This window comes from Apus apus, chromosome 2 (genome assembly GCF_020740795.1).
Source record: "Apus apus isolate bApuApu2 chromosome 2, bApuApu2.pri.cur, whole genome shotgun sequence".
NCBI lineage: Eukaryota > Metazoa > Chordata > Aves > Apodiformes > Apodidae > Apus > Apus apus.
Genome location: NC_067283.1, coordinates 89,205,437 through 89,232,599, shown reverse-complemented (window position 1 = coordinate 89,232,599; position 27,163 = coordinate 89,205,437). Strand labels below are relative to the sequence as shown.

General features: G+C 36.8%; 1 protein-coding gene across 4 annotated transcripts in view; it reads left to right on the top strand.

Moving 5' to 3' along the window:
* Positions 1 to 27,163, top strand: part of PTPN3 (protein tyrosine phosphatase non-receptor type 3) — a 125,141-nt gene that overhangs the window by 10,965 nt on the left and 87,013 nt on the right. For 3 of the 4 annotated variants that reach the window (XM_051611339.1, XM_051611341.1, XM_051611338.1), the window contains exon 2: positions 20,596 to 20,750. In XM_051611339.1, the coding sequence (XP_051467299.1) occupies positions 20,613 to 20,750 (138 nt within the window). In that variant the 5' untranslated portion in view covers positions 20,596 to 20,612. Of the gene's footprint in view, positions 1 to 18,265; positions 18,299 to 20,595; positions 20,751 to 27,163 lie in introns of those variants that run through there. The other variant, XM_051611340.1, reaches the window with a different exon arrangement.

Genomic DNA, 27,163 nt, shown 5'->3' with positions numbered 1-27,163 from the left:
CTTGGAATCCCTTTTGGCAGTTGATGTGTGACAAGTAAGCAAGGTGAAAGTTTGTTTCTTCAGTACTTTAAACCTTGATGTCCTGTCAGGTGACTTTGAACAACATTGGATCAAATTAACATTAAACTCCTGGGTCTGTTTTGCTGTCCAAAGAGCAGGCTGTCCAAGACTGTTGGCTAGTTTCAACACATTTAAATAAAACAAACAAACACCAAAATAAATTGAGATGTCTTACAGACATTGACCTGTGAGCTATATAAAAAAGTTAGTGCCTGTGCTAAGGACAGGGCTTCAGTGTGAGGCTCAGCAGGTGTATATATTTTTTTGCCCACAGGGTAATGAGTGAGCAGGTGCAACCACTACCTGTGTTGCCTCACTCTACACCCTCTAACTAATAGCTGGGCAAGACAAGAGGGGGCTACTGGCAGTAAGGAAGCTTATGAAGGACTCCGAAGGCTTGAGGTCTGGAAGCAGAAGAGAGCTCAGCCGGGGATCCTAGGGGATGAGAGTAGTAGTACATATAGGATCAGAGGCTTCCTGGTATGCCTGTGTGATTCAGTAGGACAGTAAGCAGTGCCAGAGGGAGCCACGAAAAGGAATTGCTGATACATTGCCAGATTGTTCAATAGTAAATTAATATCTTGAACAGTCACTTACATCATAAACTGTAGTTACTTGAAATAAATATTCCAGAGACATTAACTTATAATGTCTGTTGGTTCCTGCTGCATTGTGAGTGTTAAGATGTGACGGTTGTCCAGTGTTGGATAATTTCTGCAATACATGAGTTTCAGTCTTCACTTTGTACTTAGACTGTATTATTGGACAACATGATGTATTAGGTTAGTGTATATAAATTTAATTATGAAATTGTTAGTGTACTAAACTACCTGTTTATTCTTGTATTTGGAGGGGTTTTCTGTTGTTTTGTTCATTTGTGTGCTGATTTTTATTTATTTTCTTGCTAGAAATACTCTGTGTCTGACCTGATGGGACCTTGGAAAATCTATTTTAAAGACCTACTTTTTTTTGAGAACAGTTAGATGAGATAACCTCCAGAGATCACTTCCAACCTAGATTTTTCTATGATTCTGTGATCTAGGTCACATGTAGCCACCTTTTTATTATAATATTGGTGATAGCTTACCTAAAATAACATTAATTGTGTTAAAATAATAGGGGTTTTTTTCTGCTAAAAATTAGTGTGAAAAATAAGTTAGTCCACCAATGCAAAACTTTAGCACCACACAATGATATTTTTATTAAGGGAACTGACTCGGTTGTACTGTATGAGAGAAATAGCTATAATGCTGATACTTATTTTCATTTATATGAGAGCTGAGTCTACATGAGGAAAGAGCTCTTGGTCAGGTTGCCTCCTATAGGATTTTGCTCTATGTATACCATACTGCTAGAGTAGTATTGAAAAACCTAGTTTCAAATAGAATCTTAAAGTATTTGACTAGTAGTACCAAATACAGTTTCTTTCTGTATTATTGGTCATATGTTAATGATGAATGCCTGAATGAAGATGATTTTATGGCTCTGTGTATACATTATTTATATAGACACATAAAAGACATATTGATATATTTGTCGCAGAACAAATTGAGCATGTTAAGATGTTAAGACAAACTTATGAATAGCAGAGATACTTATATTTCAAGATACTGTAGACAAATCTTGTTTTTTTGATTATTTTTTTTTTATTTTATTTTTTTTTTCAAAATGGCCCATTCTAGTGGTTTGTCTTGCTGCTGCATGTCTTTGTTTTTGCCCCAGCAGTTGATTGTAGAAATCATTCAGAAGCTGATATACTCTTTGGACTTTCCCTGTAACAGCATGCTAACTAGCCTTTTAGTTTGTGCCAAGGAAATTCTGCTGTGTACTGGCTCAGGAAATAACCCTAAGATCTGTGTTAGCATGGTGATGTCTGTGTATGTAACACATGAAATGTGCACAATGCAGTAGAAAACCCAAAAATTTAGGCCTGAATTTCAGAGTAGAACTCAAGTGTCTGTTACTGGAGATTAAAGTCTTGTAAGCTGCTTCATGGGAAAATATACTTAAATATTCAAAACTCTGTGTGCTAATCTGTGACTGACTGGCATGTAAAATTAATCGTAGGGACTACTTGGCTTAGTTATGATTTCGGTTGAGTTTCCTTAGTAACTTTTGGATACTCTTTTGAATGCTGAACTTTGCAATCAAAGCCACATGTACATATATGGGTATACCTTAGAAGCTTGTTTTATAATTACTCCTCTCTTACCTCAAAATTTGACTGTTACTCTCAGGCTCTCTTTTTTTTTTTTTTTTTCTTTGTTTTTGCATTAAGGGGAAACCATGGCAGTTGTCTCGGCTAGTAAAAGCATTTCAGCAGGGAAAAAAACAGTTACGAAGTCAGCGTTTCTTTTAAGTAAAAAAAAAATAATAAAAATTTTAGAATTTTGGTTTTTACCTCCTGTATTTTTGCTGATTTTGTTGCTGTTGTTGTCGTTTGATGTCTTTCTCTGCATTTAGGTCAACCGTTCTTTCTTTTTTCATGTGGCACCCATCCATTTTAGAATCTACTCCTGAAATGGGGAGCAAGGTGTTTCAGTTGAGCTTACCTGTGAGAAGAGATGGTTGATGTAGATGTTTCTTACTCTTCCCTGACTCCTTAGCATAATTGCAGCTGTCACAGGCCGTCTTCAAACAGACAGCGCCACTTCAGGCACTAGTGTTCTGTCACCTTTCTGTGCTGATAGCTAGATCTATAATTAACCATTGTTTGCACAATTACAAATATAACGATGTGGGTGACAGCTGCCCTAGGTGGGTCAGAGAGGAAAGGCAGAAAAGATCTTCAAATGGACTAGCCCTAAAATAAAAAGATTGGTGGTTTTACATGCCCACTATTGGCAATGAGTCCATTTTCTCCTGGCAGGCAGGGCATGGGATTCCCTTGGGGTTTGCTATCAGCTACTAGGCTGCAAACGTCCTGCCTCAGCACACCTCCCAGGCACTCTGGAAGCACTGTCTCTGGGCGTTGTTTGTGAACCTGCTTCTCATGCCCTGGCAGGGAATTATGGCTGTGTGGTTAATGAGTTGCTCCAGCCTCCACCTTGGGTTTCAGCAGCAGCAACAGCAGTGCACGCATTTTGACGGGAGTGGGACTCCTGCTGCAGCCTGGGCAGGGCTGTGCCAGGGCTCACAGCCCTGGAGCAACTGGCTTTGGGGACTGGTGGGGGAATAGCATTGCTGGGGCTCGCTTTCAGACTTGGGTTTAGAGCCTAGTTTGTGGTCCAGTTTTACGTGGCTAGAAAGCAGAGGAAAGTGGCCACCTGAAACCTGCATTTTGACTTTTTGAAAAGGGTGTGTTTTACCCAGAAAAAGAGGCAGGTTCTTTGTTTGTTGCTCTTAAGTAATGCTTCAAATGAGGTCTTGGTGTTGTAAACCAAATTATTTTTTATCTTTTCTTCCTTTTAATTTCCTTTATTTTGACTTTCAGTGTTATTCCAAAAGGTAGGTGACTCTGCTGCTTGTAAACATTTCTGATATTTTCTTTACTGCATTGTATTTTGACACTAAATTTCTTGAACTTGGCAAACAACCGAGTTGATGAAGAGGAAACTGGAATAATTCACTAGACATTGGACTAATAAATTTAGGAAGAGGTGCTACAGCCCTATATGGACTTAACTTTATTTAAGATGTTTGATATCCTGCACTCTTTGCCTTCCAAAATTTTGATTAGTTAATCAAAACTGTTTTATTATACTGTTTTTCTTGTGGAATAAATTACAAGATGTTTCCTCTGATTCAGTCTGTTCAAGTAAGAGTGCACACAGTCCATGTGTATCTGTGCTTTTCTTCCTTACAGGCTTAGTACTCTAGTTTAGTACTAGTTTAGTATGTCTTTGGCAACATTCACAGTTTTTTTCTTAGTCATTTAGTATCGGTCATCAAGCATAAAGTTCTTGGAGGCAGGAAGAAGATGGTTTGATAAAATATTATATGCTGAAATGTGGTTGGCAGCTTGAGGTGGAAGAAAGTAATTAGTAAGGTCTGTGATAATGGTTGTAATCATGCTTCTGGATAGAGTTGTCATTTTTGTTCTGAGGTTTTTGTTTCCTTCTGTTTCTGGGGATGGAATAGGGCAGAGCTGATGAGTTGATTGGAAGCATTAAAATTGAATACTGGCAAAATATTGTACTTATATGTACTTTATACTACTTTTATAGCAGGTCAAACCTTTTATCTGTTTGGAAAACAAGTTCTGTATTTAAGTGCAGTAGTGTGTGTCTGGCACAGAAGGTAATGTGCATGTGTGGTCACTATTAGTCAGCTGTCTTTACACAACATATTTGAGAAATGATGGAGAAAATGACAAATTCAACAGTAAGAGAATGCCAGATAGTTGAATGAGATGCATACAACTCCTTACCCAACTGTGCAGATAACATACTTTGAGACTGACTAGGACTAACAGTGCTGTCAAGGAAGTATTCTAGCTCAGCATGAAATCATACTATCTAATATTTGTGAAGGGAAACCCACAAAAAATACTGAAACTTCAAAGGGCATTTAAAAAACACAAACACAAAACCTCCAAAACCCCAAGAAAAATCCATTCAAGCCCCAGTCTTATATTTCACAGTAATTCAGTAATTGATGGTCTAAACATTTTTTTGTTCTTGTTATTGGTTTTTTTTTGTTATTTTACCTGTTTTTTTTAATGGTGCTAGTAGGAATTTGTACAAATGAGAACATGACCTATCCTAGTTTTTTATTTTTATTTTTCCCTTGGCTCTGATCTAGTTCTTCAGGAACAAACCAACACACTTTATTCATTGTTTTAGAGACTCCAGATAACTCCCCTCCAATATCTTATCTAATTTTTTCTTCCTCCTCTCCCTGCATTGCTCTCATACTCTTGTTACTGTTTGCTTTGTTCCAACCCATCCCATTATGCTTTCAGTCATCCAGTACTTGTTTATGTGTCTGGTCTTCTGCTTATTCTAATTGAAAACCCTTATGCTCTTCAGATTCTACACTATTCATAGATTTGGTTAGCCTTATCAGTTTTGATTTATTTTTTCATTTGGACATTATGTGATACAATGCTTTGCAATTTATGGACAGGAGAGCCCTTTCCTCATGAACAGAATATGAAATAAACTGGGAGGCATTCCCTTTCTGATTTCTCCTGGAGGTTTTTGAACTGCTTCTCAGCCAGAGCTCTGCTGTGATGTTCTCTTAGAGTTCCCTTTCAAGCACGTTGCTCTCCTGCTCTTTGGTTGCTGGGCATTTGCTGGCTCAGGGTAGACAACGAGCCTGTCATTGCATGAAGTCCTCAACAAAGCTCCTCTTCCACTTAATTCTGATTAGTCTTGCAGGTTGTCTTTACTTTGAAAGAATTCCTGTTCTTGTCATATTGCTTCAAAAGAGGGACTGTATGCTACTGCATGAATGATGCCTTGGTAATCAGTTTTGGTCAAGTTTTGGCTAGATTTGGCAGTTAGTTCCTGTTACATGCAGCAATTGAATCCCAACCCTATTTCTTCAAGGGACAAACTTGCTTAGGTGAGATTCTAGGTTTTATTAGTAGTAGGAAAGTGTATATGGCATAGGCCAGAATTTGTACTTTGATTCCAAAGATCAGGTGAGAGTTGAGTGCATTCAGCATGTGCAAATATTGATGTCACATTCAGAAAGCTCTTGTGGGCAGGCAGACCACTTACCTGCTTATGACAGGGTACATTTTGCACTACAAAAGCAACTAAGATTAAATAAACCAAGCTAAATATTTTTTTATAGATGTATAATTCAGGGTAGGCAATCTGAAATAGGGGTCATTACCTTTGTTACTGATCACAGCATAAGCTTAAATATTAGAAATCTATATAAAGGTTTAGCTAATAGCTTTTAAAATCAAGTTGTTAATCTGCTTTATTCAATTACTGAGGTAAAATAAGCTTGGCAACACTGTTTGAAGAATCGACTTCAAATTAATGTCTCATTTAAAGCTCTCATAACAATCAGTTCTTTCCAGGGAAATGGGCATTTTTGTCATTGATTTGCTGTTTCACTTGCTTGTGCTTGACTGAGTAGTCCTAGGCAAAACCAGAAACACAGTATTGTGTTCTCAAGTAGACCTTGTTTTGATGCCTTTCCTACAAAATGTACTTCTGGTGTCTTGCAGAGTTGTGAAATAAATAAAGCATTAGTGCTTGTAGACTTCTGTTCTATTTCTCCGTCCAGCTGTTCTGCGATCATAGCTCTACCCTGATAAGGTGCTGCAGTCAACTCCCTCCTCGCCTCTCCCAGCCCTTCCACATTTAGTTTTGAGGAATTTGCCTAGTGGGAGGCATTACTCAATGTCACTGCCATGCAAAAGCACCTTAAGGTGGAGAAACTGGGAGAGAGATACAGGATCTCAACACTGTGAGCAAAACTCTCCTTTTTTTTTACTCCTGTTTCAGTATAAATGAGCAATGCTGGCCTAGTGCCTGCATTCCTCTCTAATCGGTTGCCACAGCACGCTAAGATTGCATTGCGGAAAGTAGATAAATGTTCTACCTGCTGGCCAGGAATACACGAACTGAAGTAGGAAGGATTGGGGAATGTCAGATCTACTAGGCAAAACTTGGTGTGTGTTTAAAAATGTCTCGTGTATTTAGTGATTTAAATCTAAAAAAACTAAACTAGCCTCCAAGTTTAAAACTCTGAAAAATAGCAGCGGTTTATATACATAATGGATAATAAAGATGCATTCGCAAACATGGATGTTGTTTAATGCTGTGAATTATGTGAGTCTGGCTGTGCGTGGGACTTTTAACAAGCTTGTAAATGCAAGGTTCTAGAGATTTGCATTACTTCAGATAACCTGGAAGCTTTGTTAAAAATGCTCATTTGTTGGATAGTTGTGTTAAAAATGAAAAAGACCTGAATGAATTTGAATTCCTTCTGAAGGCGCTGTATGTCAGTAGGAGAGTTGAAGAAATAACAACAAACCCAACAAAACACAAAAAACCCTAAAACAAAACAGAAAACTAATCCCAAAGGAGTACTCCACTCGTGAGTAAGCAGCTCTTTACCAAGTCACCTTTCCAAAATCTCACTCTACTGCCTTCATTGGAGAGTAAAGTGTTAGCCCTAGACTCCAGTCATGGTTGACATGGCTCCTTCTCACTCTAAATTCAGGCCACCTTCTCTCACCATTCTGATGGGTATCCCCTTCACTGGCCTCAGGTTTCCAGCTTCCCAGTGCATCCCCCTTGGTTTGGGATTGAACACCAGCTGTCAGAACAGTGCCTGTGCCTGTTCACATCACTTGTAGCAACTGGAATAGGCAGACTTGCCTCTTTGCCAGCACCATGAATTAAAAGCCCACACAACCAAGAAAAAGTAGTGTGTCACTTTGCTAGCTTCATGGCAGGTGTTTGCCTAAAACTTAGCCAAATATTTTCACCCACCCTGTGATGGTGGAAGGGTGCTCTGCCTGTCCTGGTCCAGGGAGGTGTTTTGTACTGCCAGAGACCTGGCTGGCTGGCTGGCCAGTAGCTTGTGGCTAAGCTTAGTACCAAAGCTGCATTGCATGCTGACCAAGTGGCTGCTTTTTGACCCTATTGGGGCGTAAGTGAGTTTTATTGAAAGGAAGGAACTGTTTTAAAGATAATTGCTACTGTGTTTGTGGTGGATGGACAACACAGCATCTTTTAGATGAATCCTTTTCGGAGTGGTTTCCTTGTGGTCTGGTATGCTGTGGTTGCTTGGTGTTTGTTAAGTCTGGAGGGTGATGAAAAAATGGTGTAATAGGGAGGTAAAGACCTAAATGTTTAGATTCATCTGGTCTAAAGCATACACTGTTTGAATGCTTATGGAAAAACTGAAAGCACAGATTGTTTGCAAGCTAGGAAGTGTGCTGTCGTATGTTTACCTATTTTTTTTCTTCACTGTGTGTAGGAATTGCCTTCTTTTAAAGTGAGGACACCCAAGCATGGGCAGGAATTGGAAAAAGGCCTAGCCATTTTGAGTGGCAGTGTTGCTTTATTTTTTTGTTGTTGTTGTTTACCTAATTTCTTTCTGCAGGACAAGTACTGTATTCAGTCCTTGCTACTGCAGGTTCTGGCAAGCAGTTTGATGTTATTAGATAGAAGAATACAAATTGATGTGAACCTAGGTGTTTTGAAGTCTCTGCAACAAACTGAAAGGGGAAGAAAAAGAGCTGTGCTTTGGTTTTAGAATGCAAATTTGTCAGCTAGTCATAAATTGGGAGGAAGGTGAGATGAAGATAGAGAGGAAAGAATAGCATAAAACTATTCTTCCACGACAGTTGTTTATTAAGTGTGGATGTTCGTAGGCTGGCATTTCAAAATGTCCATTTGTTTTTTCTTCTTAAAGGCTTACAAAACATCATGTTTATAAACTTTTTGGAGAAGTTATCCCCCAGGCCCCCACATGGCAAATAAACTTCATACATAATACCTTCAATTTTGCTAATCTGAATATGTAACCGTTGCGAACAAATTATCAGGAAGCCTTTTAATTTCTTCACATTATGTTGGTGCTGGCTCTGAGTTCCAAGACTTTTGCAACACATTTTCAAGCTCTTTCCTGTAGTTTGAGAGGTAGAACTTAGTGTAATTCCTTCAAACAAGCTAGTTTTGTGAGATTTGAGGGTCTTCTTATCTTGTGCCATTTTGAACTGTCTGTGAGGATAAACTGAATAGTGTCTGGAAGAAAATTATTTTTCTGTCCTTATAGATTGAAGTTAGGTTGTCAGTTTTATGTTGTCTCCATAGCATAACAATTTCTAATTTGCTGGTTGCTGTTGTGTCTGTCCCATTTTAAAAAGAACAATTGCTATGGTTAGGTTATTCTACCATAATATCTTTTTCAATAGTATTCTGTGGTTAGCGGCACAATTTCCAATTCTTTGTTCCACATCCCTTTGCAGACCTTTTGTAATTTTAAGTTTTATAGCAGAAGTAGTCCTCTCTCATGCTTGAGGGAAGAAATTTTAAAAGCTCGTGTCAGATCATGGATTATAAAATAGGTGAACCATGAATGTACAGAAAAGATTTCCATGAAGTTTTAAGATCTGAAAGAAAAATCTGGGTGCAAAAAAATTAATCATAGTAATTCTAAAGAGTGTTTTTGTTAATTAACACAATTCACAAGATGGGTTTTCTCATGGGATCTGATTGATTCTTCAACAGAAATGTTTTCTTGTAAAAATATGAACTGGATTTTTTTGCTGCCAGTGATGAAACTTTTTCTTCCGAAGTTTGAATGACACACAGTCTGATGTTGTGTTGAGAAGCAGATTAAATAGTGACCATCAGTGAAAACACTGGGTAACAGTGCAAAACATTAATGGGGGTTAATGTACTATGGGATCAAGCATTCTGATAAAAATCTAGCATATAATTAAAAATTACTTAGTAATCTGCTTGAATTTGTCAGCTGAGTACCATTTCCAGAAGAAAACTTCTGCTGTATGTCTTGGCGGCAGTTATTTGCCTCCTGAGGTTTGTGAAAGCAATAAAAACTGTTTTAGCTAGTATGTGGGTGATAGTAGAAATCTTTAACAGTAATGATGGGCAAATATGCAGTTTTGATTTTTGGTATCATAAGACCATCCGATATTCCATGTGTGTAAGTTCATGAAGACATCACTACAAATGGCTTTGTATCCCAATTCTTCAAAATAACTTCAGGCAGCTGTAGATCCCAGAACTTCCAAACTTTTCTCAATTTTATTGATTAAATGTGTAGATGGGGTAGACTTACACAGAAAACAAGATTATTCTGAACCAGTGCAGGTTTTGCACACTGCTGTCTGGTGTTATTCTGTGTTTGTTCCTCTTGCTCTTTATTTTTTATTTGCTTTTCCTCTGATACTCAAGTGACGGACAGATTTCACAATCTGGATTCACTAATCAGCCCTGCTCATGCCAGAAAGAAACTTCAGTCACCTGTAAATTCAGGCTTTTTCTTGGGTTTTGTAACCATGCATTACCAAAATTCCTGTGGAATTCCCATTTTCTTTAAAAGTCTGTTCAGCTTTCTGTGGCATTAATACTTTCACAGCCATGATTAAGGTGTTTGTTCTCCTTCCTCTCCCTCTCTTGGCAATGGATGGCAGTCACCACTGCTGGCAGCATCTGTCAGCATGGCATTTAAAACTCTGTTCAGTTCTTTTGTAGAAACTTGCTCTTTAGTTATGCTACGAAAGTACATAGCACTGTAACAACAAGTTCTTAAGTTGTTTATTCACAATCCACTTACCTAAAACATGCTGCCTGCTTTTTCAAGTTTTTAAAAAGTATGCATTAACAATTACTTCAGTTATGATCCGTGTTCAATACGGAGAGGATGAAAGTGACCTGTTTGCAAGTTACCCTTAGTGACAACATCAGAAAAATTATAGGGAGACATAGATTCACAGCCTTGTGTTGAGTTTACACTCTATTCTGTTTATGAGCTGCTTCTTTCCTTCTTGTTAAAAAACAAATTTATTTTACTCTAAAGAAATAGGATGAAATGTGAGGCATGATAACAAAAGTCCTGTTGAAATGAATGAAATGTTTGGTTACTGTAGCTTTGATGTGAAAAATGTATTGTGTTAATCAGAAAGAAAAACTGCAGAAAGAGATCTTTTAATGGACTGATTAATATATGGGGGAAAAATACTTTGGACATGCAGTTGAAATAAGAGGAGAAGCTTGTTTTTTTTCAAAGTTGGTATCTTTTTTTTTAATACACCTGTAGGAACCAATTCATGAGAGGTATTATTACTTGCAAGCCATGATTTTTTTTATTTATAGACCCTCCTGCTGTGTTAGCAAATTAAATGTTGTTTCAATATAGATAAGTAGTGTTTTAGCTCTTGAGTATAACTTTGAACTGTTGTACTCTATGAAAAGCCAGCGTGTCTCACATAGGGAACATGGTATGGGAACTTGATGCTTTTCTGACATTCTCAGCAAAGTTTTGTCACTTCTCAAAGGGGAAATTTCTATTTATGTATTTGTTTTACAGTAGAGGAGGTGGAGATTAGTATTGACCTCTGCAAGCCTAGTGGATAGTGTGACATTTGTGTGGATAGTCCCTATTTTACTTTAAGGATTTTTCTGTGTTTTTAAAATCGGTAGAAGTAGCACAGGTAGTTTCTAGACTGCTTAACTGATATCATACTGTGGATATATTAAAATTACAATTTTCCCTTTATGTTTTGGATGTATCTGATTTAATCCTTAGGAGAGCTTTTGGTTGGTTGTTTTTCTACATCCCTTCCTGAATCTGTAATGCAGATGATTAAAATTTTGCTTAATTATCACAACTTTACTTGGCAGTAAAGCTGACATGATGGTTCTCATCTGTCATACAATAGTTTCATGAAATACAGTTAATTGCCTACTAATTTTGTTTATTGTCTTTTTATATTTAAATTTTGTTACAGTAATTAACTTGATACCTGAGGTTTCAGAATACTTTAGTAGCTTCTCTTTGTAAAATTCAGTGGTGAATGCTTACTTAGGGTTTTGAAAATGTCAAGGCATAAGTTTTTCACTGTATTTAAACTAATGGCTTTATTTGGTCACCCAAATGCTGTAGGTGTGCACACAGCTTCATAGTTAATTACTTGATTTTACAACATGGCAGTTTTTCTTTCTTTTCTTTTAAATAAAAAATACCTTCATCTACCTCAGTCTATCCTGAACTATTTATGGGAAATGTTGGTCGTTGGGCACTGCAGTGCTCAGCTTTCACTTTGACTTAGCTTTTCATGTTCCACTCTTCAGTGTTGTTAATGTAAGACACTGTCAAGCCAAGAAGGGTCAACTTTGACTTTCATTTTGCAGTTTCTAATTTGAATACATGCAATGTTTGTAGCCCCCAAAAGGCATTATTTAGGAAATAAATCAGTGGTAGCTCTTGTATTTTTGGTGAGCCAGTTTTCTTTTGTGCTGTTGTGCCATTTAAAGCTGAGACAGGCGATAGAGGAAACTGTAGAGTTCCTGAATTCTTCAATTGACACTGTCCAGGAAGTGGAGCAATGAGCTGTTATTGCCCTGAACTCACTGGCTTAAGGTGTTATTTTAGAAATGAGTTTTTAAATAAACATCATTAAGATCTCTTACATAAGCAATAAAAACTACTGAATATGTGAAAGCATTACAAGTATGTCTCATCTCTATTTTATAACACTTGACCAGCGTAAGGAGCGGGTCTCTGCTATTGCTTCAGTTGCTTTTTCCTGCCATTTGCTGATCTTCTCGCTCACTCTGCATGCAGTAGATGGTATCTCTGAACTAGTGTTAATCCAGTACCCCAGGTCTAACAGTGACACTTCAAGCTGTGTAGGATGACACATTGGATCCTGCCATGACTGGGCTGCATGGGTTTATGTATGTAAAGCAGGATAAGTGAAATTGGCATGACCAAGGTGTGAGATTCACACCTTTGAAAGTTTGAAGGGTCGTTCATACAATCTGGTTTGATACTTTGCAAAGGAGAGCCAAGTATTTTCCTCAGAAGTTGGATTAAAGTCTCTTAGGAACCTGAGTACTGAAATTGAGGGTCAGTATTGTTTTTCTACTAGTAAGCTCTTCTAGAATTTAATTACCTTTAGGTTATCTGATTTCAAGATTAAGTTTTCAGATAACCAGTCTTGCTGTGAAATATGTTGGTGAGAGGATGGGGTAATTATTATTATTATTTTTTCCCTCCAACATGTGAAGGCTGTGACTATGTAAAGAATACAACTCTTTTGTCCAAATAGACTTTGTTAACGTGTTATGGCAGCTCGTGCTGCTTCATAGCGAGCCAGTCTGTGTCCTCTTCAGACTTAATAGCAAGAACTGCTTGTATTCCTGAAGCTGTGCAAGTTTTAAGACTTTAAAGGCAACAATTTATAGGATGTAGGATAACAAAAGGAGATGGGGGTATTCCCATCCCCCTTCTCCCCCCTCCGAGAAAGGTCTCAGAAAGATTGAGGTAAAGTGTTTGTCTCCAAAACTTGTCTTGGAATGAAAATATTTATTTTTATATATAACAAACCTTTGACAGGTATTTCCTTTTTTTAAGGATAATTAATTTACTTTGTGTTGTTACTCTGCCACTGCAAGTGCAGCTCTGCTTCCTGTAACTTAACCAATATTAATGTATAATTAACAGTCAGAAGAGAGTCTGTCAGCAGGTCCCCTTCTGCCCTCCATCGAGAGACTGGATGGTCCCCAACAGAAGTTTTGTCCCCAGCCCAACTGCCTGAGTGTACATATGTACCAGGCAGCAGAGCTGAATTAAGAGTGGGTGGCTTACTGGCTGCATGGCTTATCTGTGCCAGGTTTATGCAGCTTCTTACAGTGCTTTCATTACCTTCAGTATGTTATTGGCTTAATGGGATCTTACGGGTATGTCAGTCAAGATACAGTGTAATGCTAGAGCTAAAATGCAGGCTTGTTTCCTGTGCTGCCACCTCCTCCAGTCCATCTTTGACGCTCATGTGTGGTCTTCCTGAATCCAGAGTTCAAAGTAGCTGGATTTCTCTTGAAAATTCTTTACAATACAAGTTTACTAGGGATATGTTATAATGGAAGCTAAATGAAGTTCAGGAAAGCACTTAATAAACTTATGCGCTAATTAAGCGCCTAACCTCTTGTGTAGAGTTTTTTTTAATTTCTTCAACTATATATTCAATTTTCTTCTTAGAGGCAATGAATACTGAGCCGTAAGTAGGTACCTGATTTTTAGACATAGAAACAATCCAGTTTGTCTACTTACTTTTTGGCTTTTAAAAGGAAAAGAAAAAGTTAGTTTCCTATTTTCTGGAGGTTAGCAAAGGAAAGAATATTCAAAATTACTTGTGGTTTGTTGTTTGGTTTTAAATTGAGGCTTTTTTCCTTGTAACTACCTTCATTAAAACTATAAAATGCTTTCAAGTACAATCTAAATAAGAAAATAAAGATACCATCATATATATACAGTCCTACCCTGAGGGCTTGTTTGTGGAGGAACTCAACATAAAGGGTTGTCAGATGAAGAAGAACTATAATTATATTTTATTATGCAAGAATTTTTTTCTTTACTCTGTTCTGTACTGGTTCTGGTAAATATGTGAAGGAATATATATTAATATAGATATTTTCATATACCAATTTAAAACATACCTTTAAAATACCCATGCTTGTTATTATTAATCTTTTTTAAAATTTTATTTTTTTTTTTTTTTTTTTTACTAAATGGACTTATTTCCTGTAATATCTGCCTGTAAAATCACTTTTTGTGGAAAACTTAAGTTGATGACTAGAATGTCTGAAAACTTTTTCATGCAGTTTTTGGTAACATATTCTCAGACTGCATTACTAGACTTATGAATTACTTATATTACAGGTAAAGAATTTTGCTGTGCTGGAATATATCACAGATGTTAGCCACAGGAAGCAAATATAAGCAAGTTGAATCTTCATTTTTTTGCAATGCTGATTTTAATTTTGGGGTGGAAAGCTTCTATTGCAATGATATTGCTGTCTGTCTTAGGAGTGACAGCTGTAAGACCTACAGCTACTGCTTTGTGGGTTGGATATTCAACATGGATATTAAGCTTTATTCTGGTTCTAAGAAAGAAGATGCTGTGAGAAGTCTCTTTCTTTGTATCTCAACTTGGAGGTGTAAGCTGTAATGCTTAATCTAAGGCTTTCCTGCTTGTTCTATGTAGTGTAATTGGTTTTGTTTTTTTTTTTCAAGTGGTGCAAAGTTTCATCATGTGATACTTCTGGCTTTCAAATTCACTTTCTGTGTAATTTATTATCAAAATGTCAGGAAAAGTTTGCGGGAAATAACTATAGGTAAGGAACAAGTTATAACCTGCACACATTGCTCAAAATTCAGTTTATCTTTTACTTGGGTTGTTGCTTTAGTAATGCTTTGTAATTTATGAGAACTTGTAAATATTGTGTTGTGGTTAAATACCTCATGGGATTTTCCAGTGAAATATTAGAGTTAAATTTTTACATTAATGGACAGATGTTAGTTTCTCGTTGTTAATGTAGACAAGATGAAGTGTTTCCTTTGCAGAAGGTGAAAACAGAAGCTGTTTTTCGTAGGTGTTGAGTTAAACTTCAGCTTTCTTTCAGGAAAATCTGACTGGGTAATTTAACCCTCATTAAGATGCCAGATATGGCTTTGAGGTGTGTAAATAATTCTTAACTACATGGGAAGGTTAATCAGAATATAGATGACTGCAAAAAATTCAGATTCACTAGAGTTACTCTTTTTGGATGATAAATTGGAAGTTTATTTTAACCAGCAACTGGGGAAAAGCTGGTGCATGCTGAAGAGCCTTTGTGTTGGGTGTCTTATACATTGATAAAAAAACCACTTGCAATTTGGTATACATCTTTGTATTGCCATGTATTTTATTTCATATATTTTAAATAAAGCAATAGGTAACCATAAAATGTAACTATTATTGAAAGGACATAAAAGACCTTGGCCATGTATTTAGTACTATGGATTTTTCCTTTCATTGCCAGAGGTGGTCACTCAGACAAGACAATATAAGTACGTTAGAAGCTCTGCCCTTTCATGTATGACATTCTTACAGATTCTGCAATATTTACCATTTTCAAGATCCCAACATGGAACTGTACATTTTGAGTCATGACTATAAAGAAACTCTGAGAACATCTACATTGACATAGTCTTCTGCTGGAAAAACTGATTTCACCCACTTGTAGGAGTAGAAATAGCCCCATTTACCAAGTGGAATGGGTAATTAATATTTCATTTAAAAAAAAACAAAACAAAACCCTCACATTTATATAGGGTGTGATTATATGTGGAAGGTCCTTAAGTATATACTCAGCAACTCTGCTCTTGATTTAATTCCTTGTTAACAAGCACATTAATGGCAGTTATACTGAGAATCAGGACTTATGTTTCTTTACCAACAGCTTCTAAGCGAGTTGAAAAGAAATTAAATACTTGTACGAAAGAAGTATTTTTAAACATCAGTCTTCATTACAAAAGATGAGGAAAACACATTGGTTTTGTTCTGCTTGACTGCAGTATTGTTGTAGTAGAAGGCATGCATAACCAAACTTGTTCAGAAATGTGTTTAATGTACTTGGAAAACATTAACTTCTTTCTGTAGCTGTGTTTGCTGCTCCTGTAAGCCTGCTACATGTTTGATTATGGGATAGAATTCCTTATGTTTGTTTTGTACCTTAGGGTGAAAATAACTGTGTTTTGGGGGCGGTTTTGTTTGTTTTATAATTAAAATACTACTCTCAACTTTCTGGATTCGAGAGGCTTAATTTAGGGAAAAGGGAATAATTACTAAACTATTCACTTGTTGATAATGTTCAAATTGGTCTTATAGTTTTCTTTGGTAGTTTGTTTTGTAAATTAGCTTCCTGCCTGAGACTACAAAGAGGGAGCTAGAATTTGCATGTAATGGCTGCTCCTGGTTGCTCGGGGCTGGAAGCTCATTGCTGGCATCTGGTCTTACTTGGGATCTCCAGGACCTTCTGCCTGTCCCAAAAGCAGCTGCCATTGCAGTTTACTTCACATGGTTCCACCTGCTGTTTCAGTAATCTGGATCTATGTAAACTACAGCTTTAAGCACAGGTCATATACGGAGGGAGGAAAAGTCGTAGAGCAGGTGCTAGTAACTCAGTTGCTTGCTGCTCTTCTGTTCTCTTTCCCTTGCCTGGTAGACTAGGGATTTGCAAAGTTATTGCCTTACAGACTTACTGAGTGTACAGGACATTAAGCTAGGACACACAAAATGACTTAGGCTGGTGCTTTTGCTGAGACACCTGTGAAATAGCTCCTTCAGAGGAACTCTCCATCTGCAGGTTAATGTTAAAGGCCATGTAGGTGGGAAGTAGAGAGTCTGGCTTTCTCTGCTTGGGGCTCCCAGCTGGTGGGTGGCAGTTTCCTGAGGCTGGATTAGGCCATTTCAGCTCCAGTTGACTGATGGCTGTGGCATCCAAACACTCAGGCATTTATCCCAGCCTTGGCACAGTTTCCACAGTCAGCTGTCTCTGTCAAGGACAGCTTCAGCCGGGAGTCTTTGCATGCTGTAAACACAAACCATGAACTCTGTGTTACTGGTTTGCACTTTCATAAAATGGTAAAAATCAAGGAATTCTAAGTTTTCATTTGTGAACTCAAGACCATTTGATTAAACGACTGGGTTTGAATTTCTTGTGATGAATTTGCAAGTTACTATTTTAGTTGGGGGCAACCAGCACATAACCTGAAGATATTAAAACAAATGTAAATGTGAAGAACTAGCATAAAAGCCAACTGTAGCTTTAATCTAAAACTGAGCACCTCTCTGATTTCATAATGAACAGCAGTATGCATGTGTGTGCTACTATTTGTTCTTTGATAACTTCTGTGGATGCTGGAAGACAGGCTATTAACAGGTTTATGGCATAGAAAAGAGCAGGTCTGACTTGCTGGAGGATATGTGGAAGTTCAGCAGTAACAGTGCATATTGTATCTCTTTGACGTATTCAATTCTCATTATTTTGTGAAAAACTTCAAAATGGTATTTCATCTTTGTTGCAGATGACTTTAGGGTGAAATTCCTGTCCTCTATTGTGTGTCTGGTTGACAGCATTCAGTGGAGATCTGGGTTTGGTTTTAGGGAGTATAGGATGATTTATCGGGGGCAATGGTTGAATTTCATGTAGAAATTGATACAGAAGGGGGGAAGATTTGTTAGGGGGTTAAGTTATGAAGAACATAAAAGACCAAAATCTGAAAATTAAACCAAGCCTATCATATCTACCTTAAGATTGGGTTAGGTTACCCAGGTCACATGCTAGGCTTTCTGCAAAGAGGGACCTTGGTATGAAGTGGACCTATAATTACTTGTACTGCTATGCATGTCAGTTAAATAAAAATTATCAGTGTATTCAGGTTTGTTTTTTCAGTTATAAAAGTTTGAGGGTTTTGTTGTTTTTTAATTATTTTTTTTCTGGATAGCAAGCTTATACACATAAAAATGTTAGGGTTTTATATCAACTTGTTTATTTGAAGCTTGAAGAAGTGAGTAGCATGTTCTTAGTTATTTTGTAACACTTGAAAAATAATGCTTTGCTGGAGAGTGACTAGGATTCTGGTATCTACCTATAATTTCTACAGGGTCTCCAAGCATGGCTCGACCTGCAGCATGCTCTGCATTAGAAATGCAGGACCTGAGTGTGATTTTTCTTCTTTCTCCAGGCAGATCAGGAGCTGAGTGCTGGAGACTCCTGTGGTTGTTGCTCTCTGCTGAAGCCTTGCTAAGGTGGAAGACAAGTAGAACATTCTTAGAAAATGGGAATGGTGGAAATGTAAGACAGGAAGCATTGAGGGTGGCAAGTGAGAACAATTTGGGGAATATGAGACGGGTCATATAGCATTTTGCCAAGAGCAGAGAAGTCTGTAAGCTCCAGGAGTGCTGGGCATTGCAATGCAGACTGAGCCCTGGAGGCCAGCCTGAGGAATCTTTGAATCTGCCTAGCAAAAACCTCTCTCATCCAGTGGCTGGCCCACAGCGAAGAATAACTTTATGCTACCCATAACTGGACTACTGCGTAGAAAGCTATTTCTGCAAGTAAAAAGTGGGGGGGTTTTGACCTTTGAGGGTGAAAAGGGGAGAAAATACTTTGCAGTATAATTCATGTAGTCACCTGGCTTTTTGGTAAAGGGTGAACACAGTGCTGAAAAAATATCTTTAAACTTAGCTGCTAGAAAAGCACGTGAGATACATAGTTGTAACCTGTCTTCATTTACTTCATAATTAGATAACTCCATTAGATAACCCATTTTGTGGATTAAAAAAAATAATAGAAAATTAACATACACTAACTGCAGACTGTATGTCAGGAACAATTTCAGAGTAACAGGAATGTATAACGGTTTATATGGAAATACTGTTCAGAATTCACCTGCAGATCACATCTTCCTTTTTCCTTTCCTTTAAACACAAAAGAAAACAAAAATGCCGAAGCTAGTAAACAAACAAAACCCCAAAACCACACCTTTGGGAAAGAACAGGAAAATACTGCTGATCTCCTGGGAAAAAAATGCAGTGTGCTGACTAGATAAATTAATCTTGGCAACTTACAGTTTTAAATTTAGAAAATATACAATAGCAAGTGATCCAACTGGCTGACAAAAAAAAAAAGTATGAGACAGTACTTTTTGGATGCTTTTGTGTGTCTGACTACTGAGTTTTCTGTGAGAAGGGAATTGTTTCAGCTGCTTCTAAGTGTAGATTAAATATCATTACATGAGCATGGATAACTGCACTGCTTCGTTGCCTTTAGTGCTCTATGTAGTTTTACATCTCACGGCTCTTTATGCATTTCACATTTGCTTTTTGTGAGTAGCTATATGATGTTTCAGAATTTAAAGTTATTTTATTCCAAATTGTTCAGTTTCTTTAGCTCCTTAAAATAAAACCCAGCCTATTTTTTAAGGCAGACACAAAAATAGGAGACATTGCAAAATAGTCCTGACGTTAATCCTGTCTAGCTCGGACAGCAGTCTAGGAAACACTCATATTATGCAAGTCTCTTTGCAGCTAGCCTCTAATAAGTGAGGTATGATTTGGTAATTGGTATGGTAATTAACCTGAAAAGCTATCCTCTGCTGTGCTTGCCAACTGGCTTTATATGCTGTGATGTTAATTGGTAAACTGATCTAGTGAAGAGAGGCTTGAAATGTTTACAGGCTTGACTGTATTTAATTCATCTCTTATTTCAATGAATGGCCTTTGTTTTGTTTTGGTGGTTGTTTGTTGTTTTTGTTTTTTTTTCCTTGGGTTTTTGTTTTTGTTGGCTTTTGTTTTTCATTGATAAAAACTGTCCTTCAGAGTTCTGGTGTTTGTGAAGTTTTTTCAAAAAAAAGAGGAAAAAATTAAACTCCAACAAAACAAGTTTCTTTCTGGTTATGGGAAGTTCTCGGATATAATTTTCTGGCTTTTTGAATTTATGTGTGCTAGGCTATAAAATATTGATGTGCTTTTAAGGTTAACTCTGGTTGCCTTACATATGGTGTTTGTATGTATATTCCTAAAACAAAACGCTATTTGACAGAATGTGATCTGCATTAACTGAAGACTGTTTTGTTAGTTGAGAGTCAACAGAATTGTTCTATTGTCACGCACCTTGCATGGTAAATATAGAAGTATGTAGGAGATCTATAGGGGGATGAGAGGTTTACTAGTTACAGGTGATGAAAACTTGTCTTGACATTGCCTTCCTGGTTCATAGCAGGTGTCTGAGTTTTTTACTGGTTTAAGCTAAGGCAATGACCATGCTAAACCTGAGTATACATTGTAAGGGTTACATGTGATTCTCTATAGAACGTTCTCATTTAGAACATGGAAGCCCCTCTATATTATGCATTCATGTTCTGATTTACAATGTACTAATTTTACAATTTATTTTTCTGTGGGAAGCATTTGTTACTATATGTATCTGGGGTGTAATGATGTCTTCATGATGTCTTCATGATGTTGTGGGTTTCTCTAAAAAAAACCAGATTAAACACAGTGAATTATAGGAACTGTTATTAAACATAATTTTTGTTTTATAGGTTATTCAGCTATAGTTATGAACTCCCGTTTACGAGCCTTAGGTGGGAGGATAAATAACATACGAGCATCAGAACTACCAAAAGAGAAAACCCGATCAGAGATAATCTGTAATGTCCACTTTTTGGATGGCTCAGTACAAAGCTTCAAAGTCAACGTAAGTTTTGAAAACTATTTTCTTTTTAAATACATAGAAATTTGTTTGAAAGCTAAAGATCAAATGTGGAACCCTGAGGCATGGAATTTCTAAAAGATGTTGAAGATGTAGCTTTGCCATTACAAATTGCAGAGTTACTGGTTATGAAATAGGTTTATAAAGTGCTATTTTAATTTTCTTTAAAGTCAGTGAACTGAAATGTGATAAAATCATGGCAGGCAGTTTGGAAAAAGGTTTTCTGTATGATATGGGAACCACGGAGAAATGGATCTATCTAATGATCATTATCAGATATGAATAAGTAATTCAAATTTAAAGAGACTCCCAAATTTGGATGTGCTTCTCCTGTTCTCCCATTAAGGAACTGGTAATGCTAAAAGGGGGAAACCCTTTAAATTCCTGTAGTGAGGTTACTACATATTTTCTGAAATACAAAGATGATGTAAATAGTGAAGACATTGTGGCTTAGTAGGACAGTTCTGCTCAGTCTTTTCTACATGAATGTAGTCTCTTTATCTGGGAGTGGGAAGGAAAAGGGGATTAATGGAGCTTTGTACTCTCTATTTTTACTGTATTTTATTCTGTAAGTATTTTAATTTGTAACCTTCAGTACTGATTAAAGTATTAACTTTTAAATGAAAATGAAGGAAGTACCTTCACTCCTCAATCAATTTTCAGTAGAATTATCTGACCATGCATAAAAACTGTGGATGAATTTAAGTATAATCATGTGAACTTATGTATATGATACTTATTTTATCCATTTTACCCCATTTAAGAAGAAGCTTTTGCTGAGGAAGCTGCACTGTTGGATATCTGTAATTATGCAATGCTTTCTTGTAGGAGATTCAAAACTTCACCTGAAAAGTATATTTTCCTAAGTATTATCACAGTTCTCTTTGGAGCCTGATTTTAGTTCTTGAAATATAAATTAATTGTTAGATAACCAGATTATTTTCATTCAAATATATACATAATTAATGTCTTATTTTAGTGTATATTTTACATGCCATACATGTATGTTTGTACGTGTATAAACATATGTGTTTATACATGTATATGTGTATATAAATACATGAAGTAGCTAGCATTGGAGTGGGATACAAGGAGGGTAGATACATAAGAGAAAGAGCAACACATTAATATACAGTTTCCATTGTTTGTCTTCAGCACGCCCTATGGGATTGCCTTGTCTGTCAACGAACTAGTGTAATTGCCCCCTCCCCCCTGCACAAGGCTCTTGGAAAAATGAGGAATTTAAAACTGTTTGAAACCCATGTGTAGTAATATATTCTTCCTTGTAAACAGGTGCTTATGCAGATTTAGATTTAGTGCTTGGCCTGAAGTCCTGCACTGTGCAAGTGAACTTTTGCTTCTCATTTCATCCTTAAAGCAGTGAGTGCAATATGATAAATGGGAACCATTTTGAAACTCTAGACCCAGCTGATTTCTCTCCCTGGCTTCAACATACCCCCAGGGTATCCCTGCTGGGTTACCTCTTCATCCAGGAATCAAAAGGGCCTCCTTTACTGCAGCTGGGTAATGCAGGACGCAGTATTGAAGGGAAGCAGGGAGCGTGGCTGCCCCACTCTCTTACAGGCTAACACAAGAAAAAGTTTACCAGATTGATATTCTCCGACTGCTGAGCTCTCATACTGGTGCTGAGGGAGCCCTGTGCTTATCTGCCAGGATGGGCCTTCCTGGCGATCTAACCTTGATATCTGCCTAAGAACAGGCTTTGCTGTACTCTGGTTGTGTCACAAGGTACAGTTCTCAAAAGGTTTTGAAGCCAGCCATGGAAAATTTGTATCCAAGTTCTCCTTATGTTAACAGGAAAATTCAGCTTTGTGAAGATTGTGCCTGAGTGTGTGTTTTTATTTTAATTGCCAGCATCACTTAGTTTTATGTCTGTGAGCAAACAGTAACTCAGGTCTGCGGTCAGTCTGGGCATCAGCAAGGAACGTATTGAAGGACAGAATTTTCCTCACTGGTGAAATCTGCCTGTGATGCTTTGGAGAAACTGTTTGTGATATCAAGACATTGATGTATACATCTGATTTTGTTCCATACTTCATTAATTTCTGGATGACAGTCAATTGATAAATCTATATTTTAAATAAATTAAATATGCATATCATATGGCGTGATTATCTATAAGACAAATTAACAGCAATGTATTTAATAATGTAGTAATACATTATTAAAATGAAGGTGCTTTCTGAAATGACTAGACATAGTTACAGTATACATCGATAAAAAGGCATTCTATGTCTTGCGGCTGTTGTAAATAGGCTTTCTTATTTTTTGCTTTCTCAGTTTTTACTGTTACTGCTGAAATCTGTCAAATTTTTCTTTCCTGTCTGAGTTTAGAGAACTGGAACTGAACAAGATCACTTCTTTTAAGGCACAGAGTGTAGTGCTTTGTCTTTAGAAGAACTTCAACATATCAGCAGAAAATTAAGATGGGGGATTTTTCAGGGTTGTATGTTCGTGGGCTAGTGGTACCTGGCTGAAATTTATGAAAGCTTGAAGTTTGAGTATGTGTACCCCTTTGAACTAACATTAGGCTAATATCTGTGTATATGTAACTATGTTTTACATTCATAGACAGTATTAAACTTTTCTGACACAAACAGAGGAAAGTGAATGGGGAAAAGCAGAATAATCAAACCTTGGCCTTCATCCATTTACTAGCATACATAATTGAAGACTCCTCCCATTCTAGTGACAACAGACTGAAAAATACTGAGCAAAGATTATATAGGAAAACAACATCAAAGAAATATCAAGGGTAAGAAGAAACCTGAGAGAAATTTTCTTTCAGTTTAAACATATAGGTATTCCAAAGTTGTAATTTCTAGTATTTTATTGGCACTGCAGAGCTGCTCAAGACTGGTAAGTTTGAGGTGGATTTAAATTGAAGACAAAGATGATAGATTAAATAGTCTAAACTTACAACCTGTTGACACACTGAAAAAATAAAAGCACCTCAGCTGAGAGTTGGAAATGTTTTTCTTTCAGAAACATATTTGAGACAAAGACTTCACTGCACTTGCTACCAAATGTTGCACTTGATTTTAATTATATCCAGATTTTCTTGAAGCCTCCCAGTAAATTTCAGGTGTTTTAATTTTGTGATAAGGTTAATTTACTTCTGCCTCCAATTTTACTTCTGTCTTTTTCTAAGGCTATAGTGCATAAACTTTCCACGTAGGGAAAATCCTAGTTGTCATTCTAATAGATACAGAATATGTTCACATACCATGTTTGGATGTATTTAATAGGTGTGTATTGATCAATAATACAAATTTATTTGTAAGTTTTGGTATAAACGTGCAGGAATTTTCCATTATGCTCTACTTTGGCTAATTTACTAGGAAAGACCACTTGGGAAGTATGCCTCTCAATACCCAGTAAATTAAATTGACTTTTGTGAAGGGATAAAATTTACAGTGTCAAATCACTTCTGCATTGCATTGATTTTTATGTCTGTAATACCTGTGATTTTTTGCTTTTAAATTAGTTAGCTTTTAATAATAGTGTTTTATTCTAGAAATAAATTCAAACCATAAGAAATGTTTTTTCTTCCCCAGTATCTCAATTAAGCTCGTTCTTCCAGTATTTGAGAAGAAACATGATGGTTAAAATTAACACAAAAAATTACTATTAGTATGTTTAAAATAATAGGCAGAGAAACAAGTCTTAAAGGTTCTTTTTGATTTTAGATGTGAGTTTCATAATTTTAAACCACTCATAGTAAAATGCAGAGATGGAGAATTGTTGCATCTTTGTCACTAAGTTTTCCTATTGTATATTGTTTGATAATACAAGACATTTTAGTGGTAATCTGTGTCCCTGCACATTCAAAGAACTACAGTATGAAGTTTCAGGCTGGCAACAAATACATAGTTTTATGCTGAGGCAGATCAGTGTACTCCATGGCTGGAAAACAGTAGAACAGTATGAAATCTGATGATGCCTTTGAGGACAGTGAGAAAGTGATCTGATCTACAGCAGGCTTCTTAGTCTTAGCCCTTTGAGGGGCTTGACTTTATAATAAATGGTGAAGGAAAGAATTAGTGGAGGGGAGATTTTTCTAGAGTTAGAACTGGAATGACTAACCTCATGTATATGTTTGTTTTAAATAATTGTTCAGGGAGCGGAAATGCAGTGGGTCATAACTCTGTGGGCTTGAATAAATATTTTGTATGATTTTATATAAGAAACTGCTGTTCTGGAGTGTATGGAATCTAGAAGATTTAGGGGATGTGCATGGAGTTGACTCGAGGTGACAGTAGATCTTGCTGAAACAGATGATAATAAGCAGTGCAAGGACATTAATGGAGTTTGTGACTGTCAAATTTCAGGAACATGTAGCTATTGAATCTTTTCTAGTAAAGCGAAAATGTAAGGTTTGAGGCATTATTAGCAATAAAAAAGATAAAGGAATATGATGTAGCAGATAGCTTATCTTGAACAAGAGTAACTGCAGTGAGGGAAATCAGGAGTGTAAACTAATAGCTTTCATAAGATGAGGTAATGTTTTCTTAAGCTCAATTTTCAGTTGCAAACAATAGAGGAGGAGAACATTGGTAGTTTGCAGGCTGAGCTGCTCACGAGTTACCATTCTGGAAAAGGTGAGTGCTATTATACACCAGGCAAGAGTCTTCAGCCAATGTCAAGGAAGTATTCACAATGTTAGTCTTGGTATCAAGGCCACCCTTCAGGGAATGTCACATGTTGATCCTGGCTACTTGCAAACAAAAGAGGGAAGTTTCAGGCAGGCATAGAAAGTACAACTAGGATGCTTTGCGAAAGTCTGGACCTGAGGAAAGAAGAGGATGTTCTGTTTGTTCTAGCTAAAGAAATCTTGCATGCACTGAGTAAGAGCATCAGGTGAGTAAATAAATTCCAGGAAGAGAAAAGGACAGAGTTAGCAGAAGAGCAAATAAATTGGCTGTGAGTTAAATTAGTGTGGAAATTAAAAGAAAGTGTAGCACTTTGTTCAAGATTATAGACATATTGGGACCAAGAGATACAGGCTGTTTGGTGGTAGATGACTGTTACAGGCTAAATTGGGAAAGGATGGCCACAAACAGCACATGAGGGGCAATGAGTATCATGTCTGAAGTGAGAATGAGTTTGCAAAAGCTTAGGTGGTACTTAACTGTGAGGTTATCATTGCCCTAAAGTGGGAGCAAAGATCTTGCAGAGCAGAGGGTCACAGAGATGCATTATATGTTGCACTGCCCTCCTAAAGTGTCAGTTTGACCACTCTACCATGTAGAAGTTAACAAACTGAGAAGGATTACTTGGGTATTTAGCCCTCCACTCAAGAAAACTAACAATCTTCACTTCTCTTTATGCAGTTCTGAAGACACTGGGTCTTTTCCCCCCCAGTTTCTAGGCAGTATGTAACATTAAAAATAATGAAGGGGTTTTTTCCCTTCAAAATTGTATAGCTTAATAGAAATTAAACTTGACTAATGTAAATTCCCTAATCATATCAGGAAGTGATTATAGCACAGGCAGAATGTAATAGGTGCTTGTTATGACTGCTATAAATATGAATTTTTGGCCTATCCAACATGTGGTGAAATTTATCTGAAGACAGGTTTAAATGGAGATGAATGGTGTGGTTATGAGGTGGTTGATGCAAAGCTTTTACCAGTTCAGAATAAGGATTGGTAAATATCAGGCAGAAGAAGTAAAAGGAAATTTATTTTTAGGTTGAAAACAAGCAAACCTCAGGGAAATGGTTCTTTTTAGTAGAAAAGTTAAAATTCTTAAGATTATCTTAAGAGCTTGTGTCACTGTAACATAATAGGCCAGTGTGGAAAGTGCATAATGTTTTTAAATCTTACTGTAGAAAGGCAAGAGCTTTATTAAGAATGTCTTAACAACTTGCTGTAATGGTTAAGGGGGTTAAGGAAAACTTGGTTCTAACGCCCAGTGTAGTGACTGGTTTTCATGTTGTTTTGCTCTATTCTTGTGGTTAAGAGTGAAAATACGTTGTGTTATAAAGCACCTGACAGGCTGTAGTATTGGAGCACACTGGCTATGGACTGTATTGGAACAAATGTGAAAATTAAAAAGCAGTGATGTGACATGCTTAGCCTGCCTCACTTTACACCTACATCTCAAAATTGTTTATCTGCAAAATAGATATAAGATTGTGCATCGTGAGCTGGGTGGTAACTTTATTTTTAGGTGTATAGGCTGAAAAATAATTCAGGTATTAACACAAAGACAAAGATGAGTAAATACAGATTTTCTTAAGGAAAAACAACAAATACCTTCAAATTCTGGAATTTTAACAACTGAAGAAGACTGACAGTTTAAAATTACATTTTCTACTTAGCTTAGATTACTGAAGTGGGTGCTTGATCTTGGCATTGTGGAAGAAATTTCAT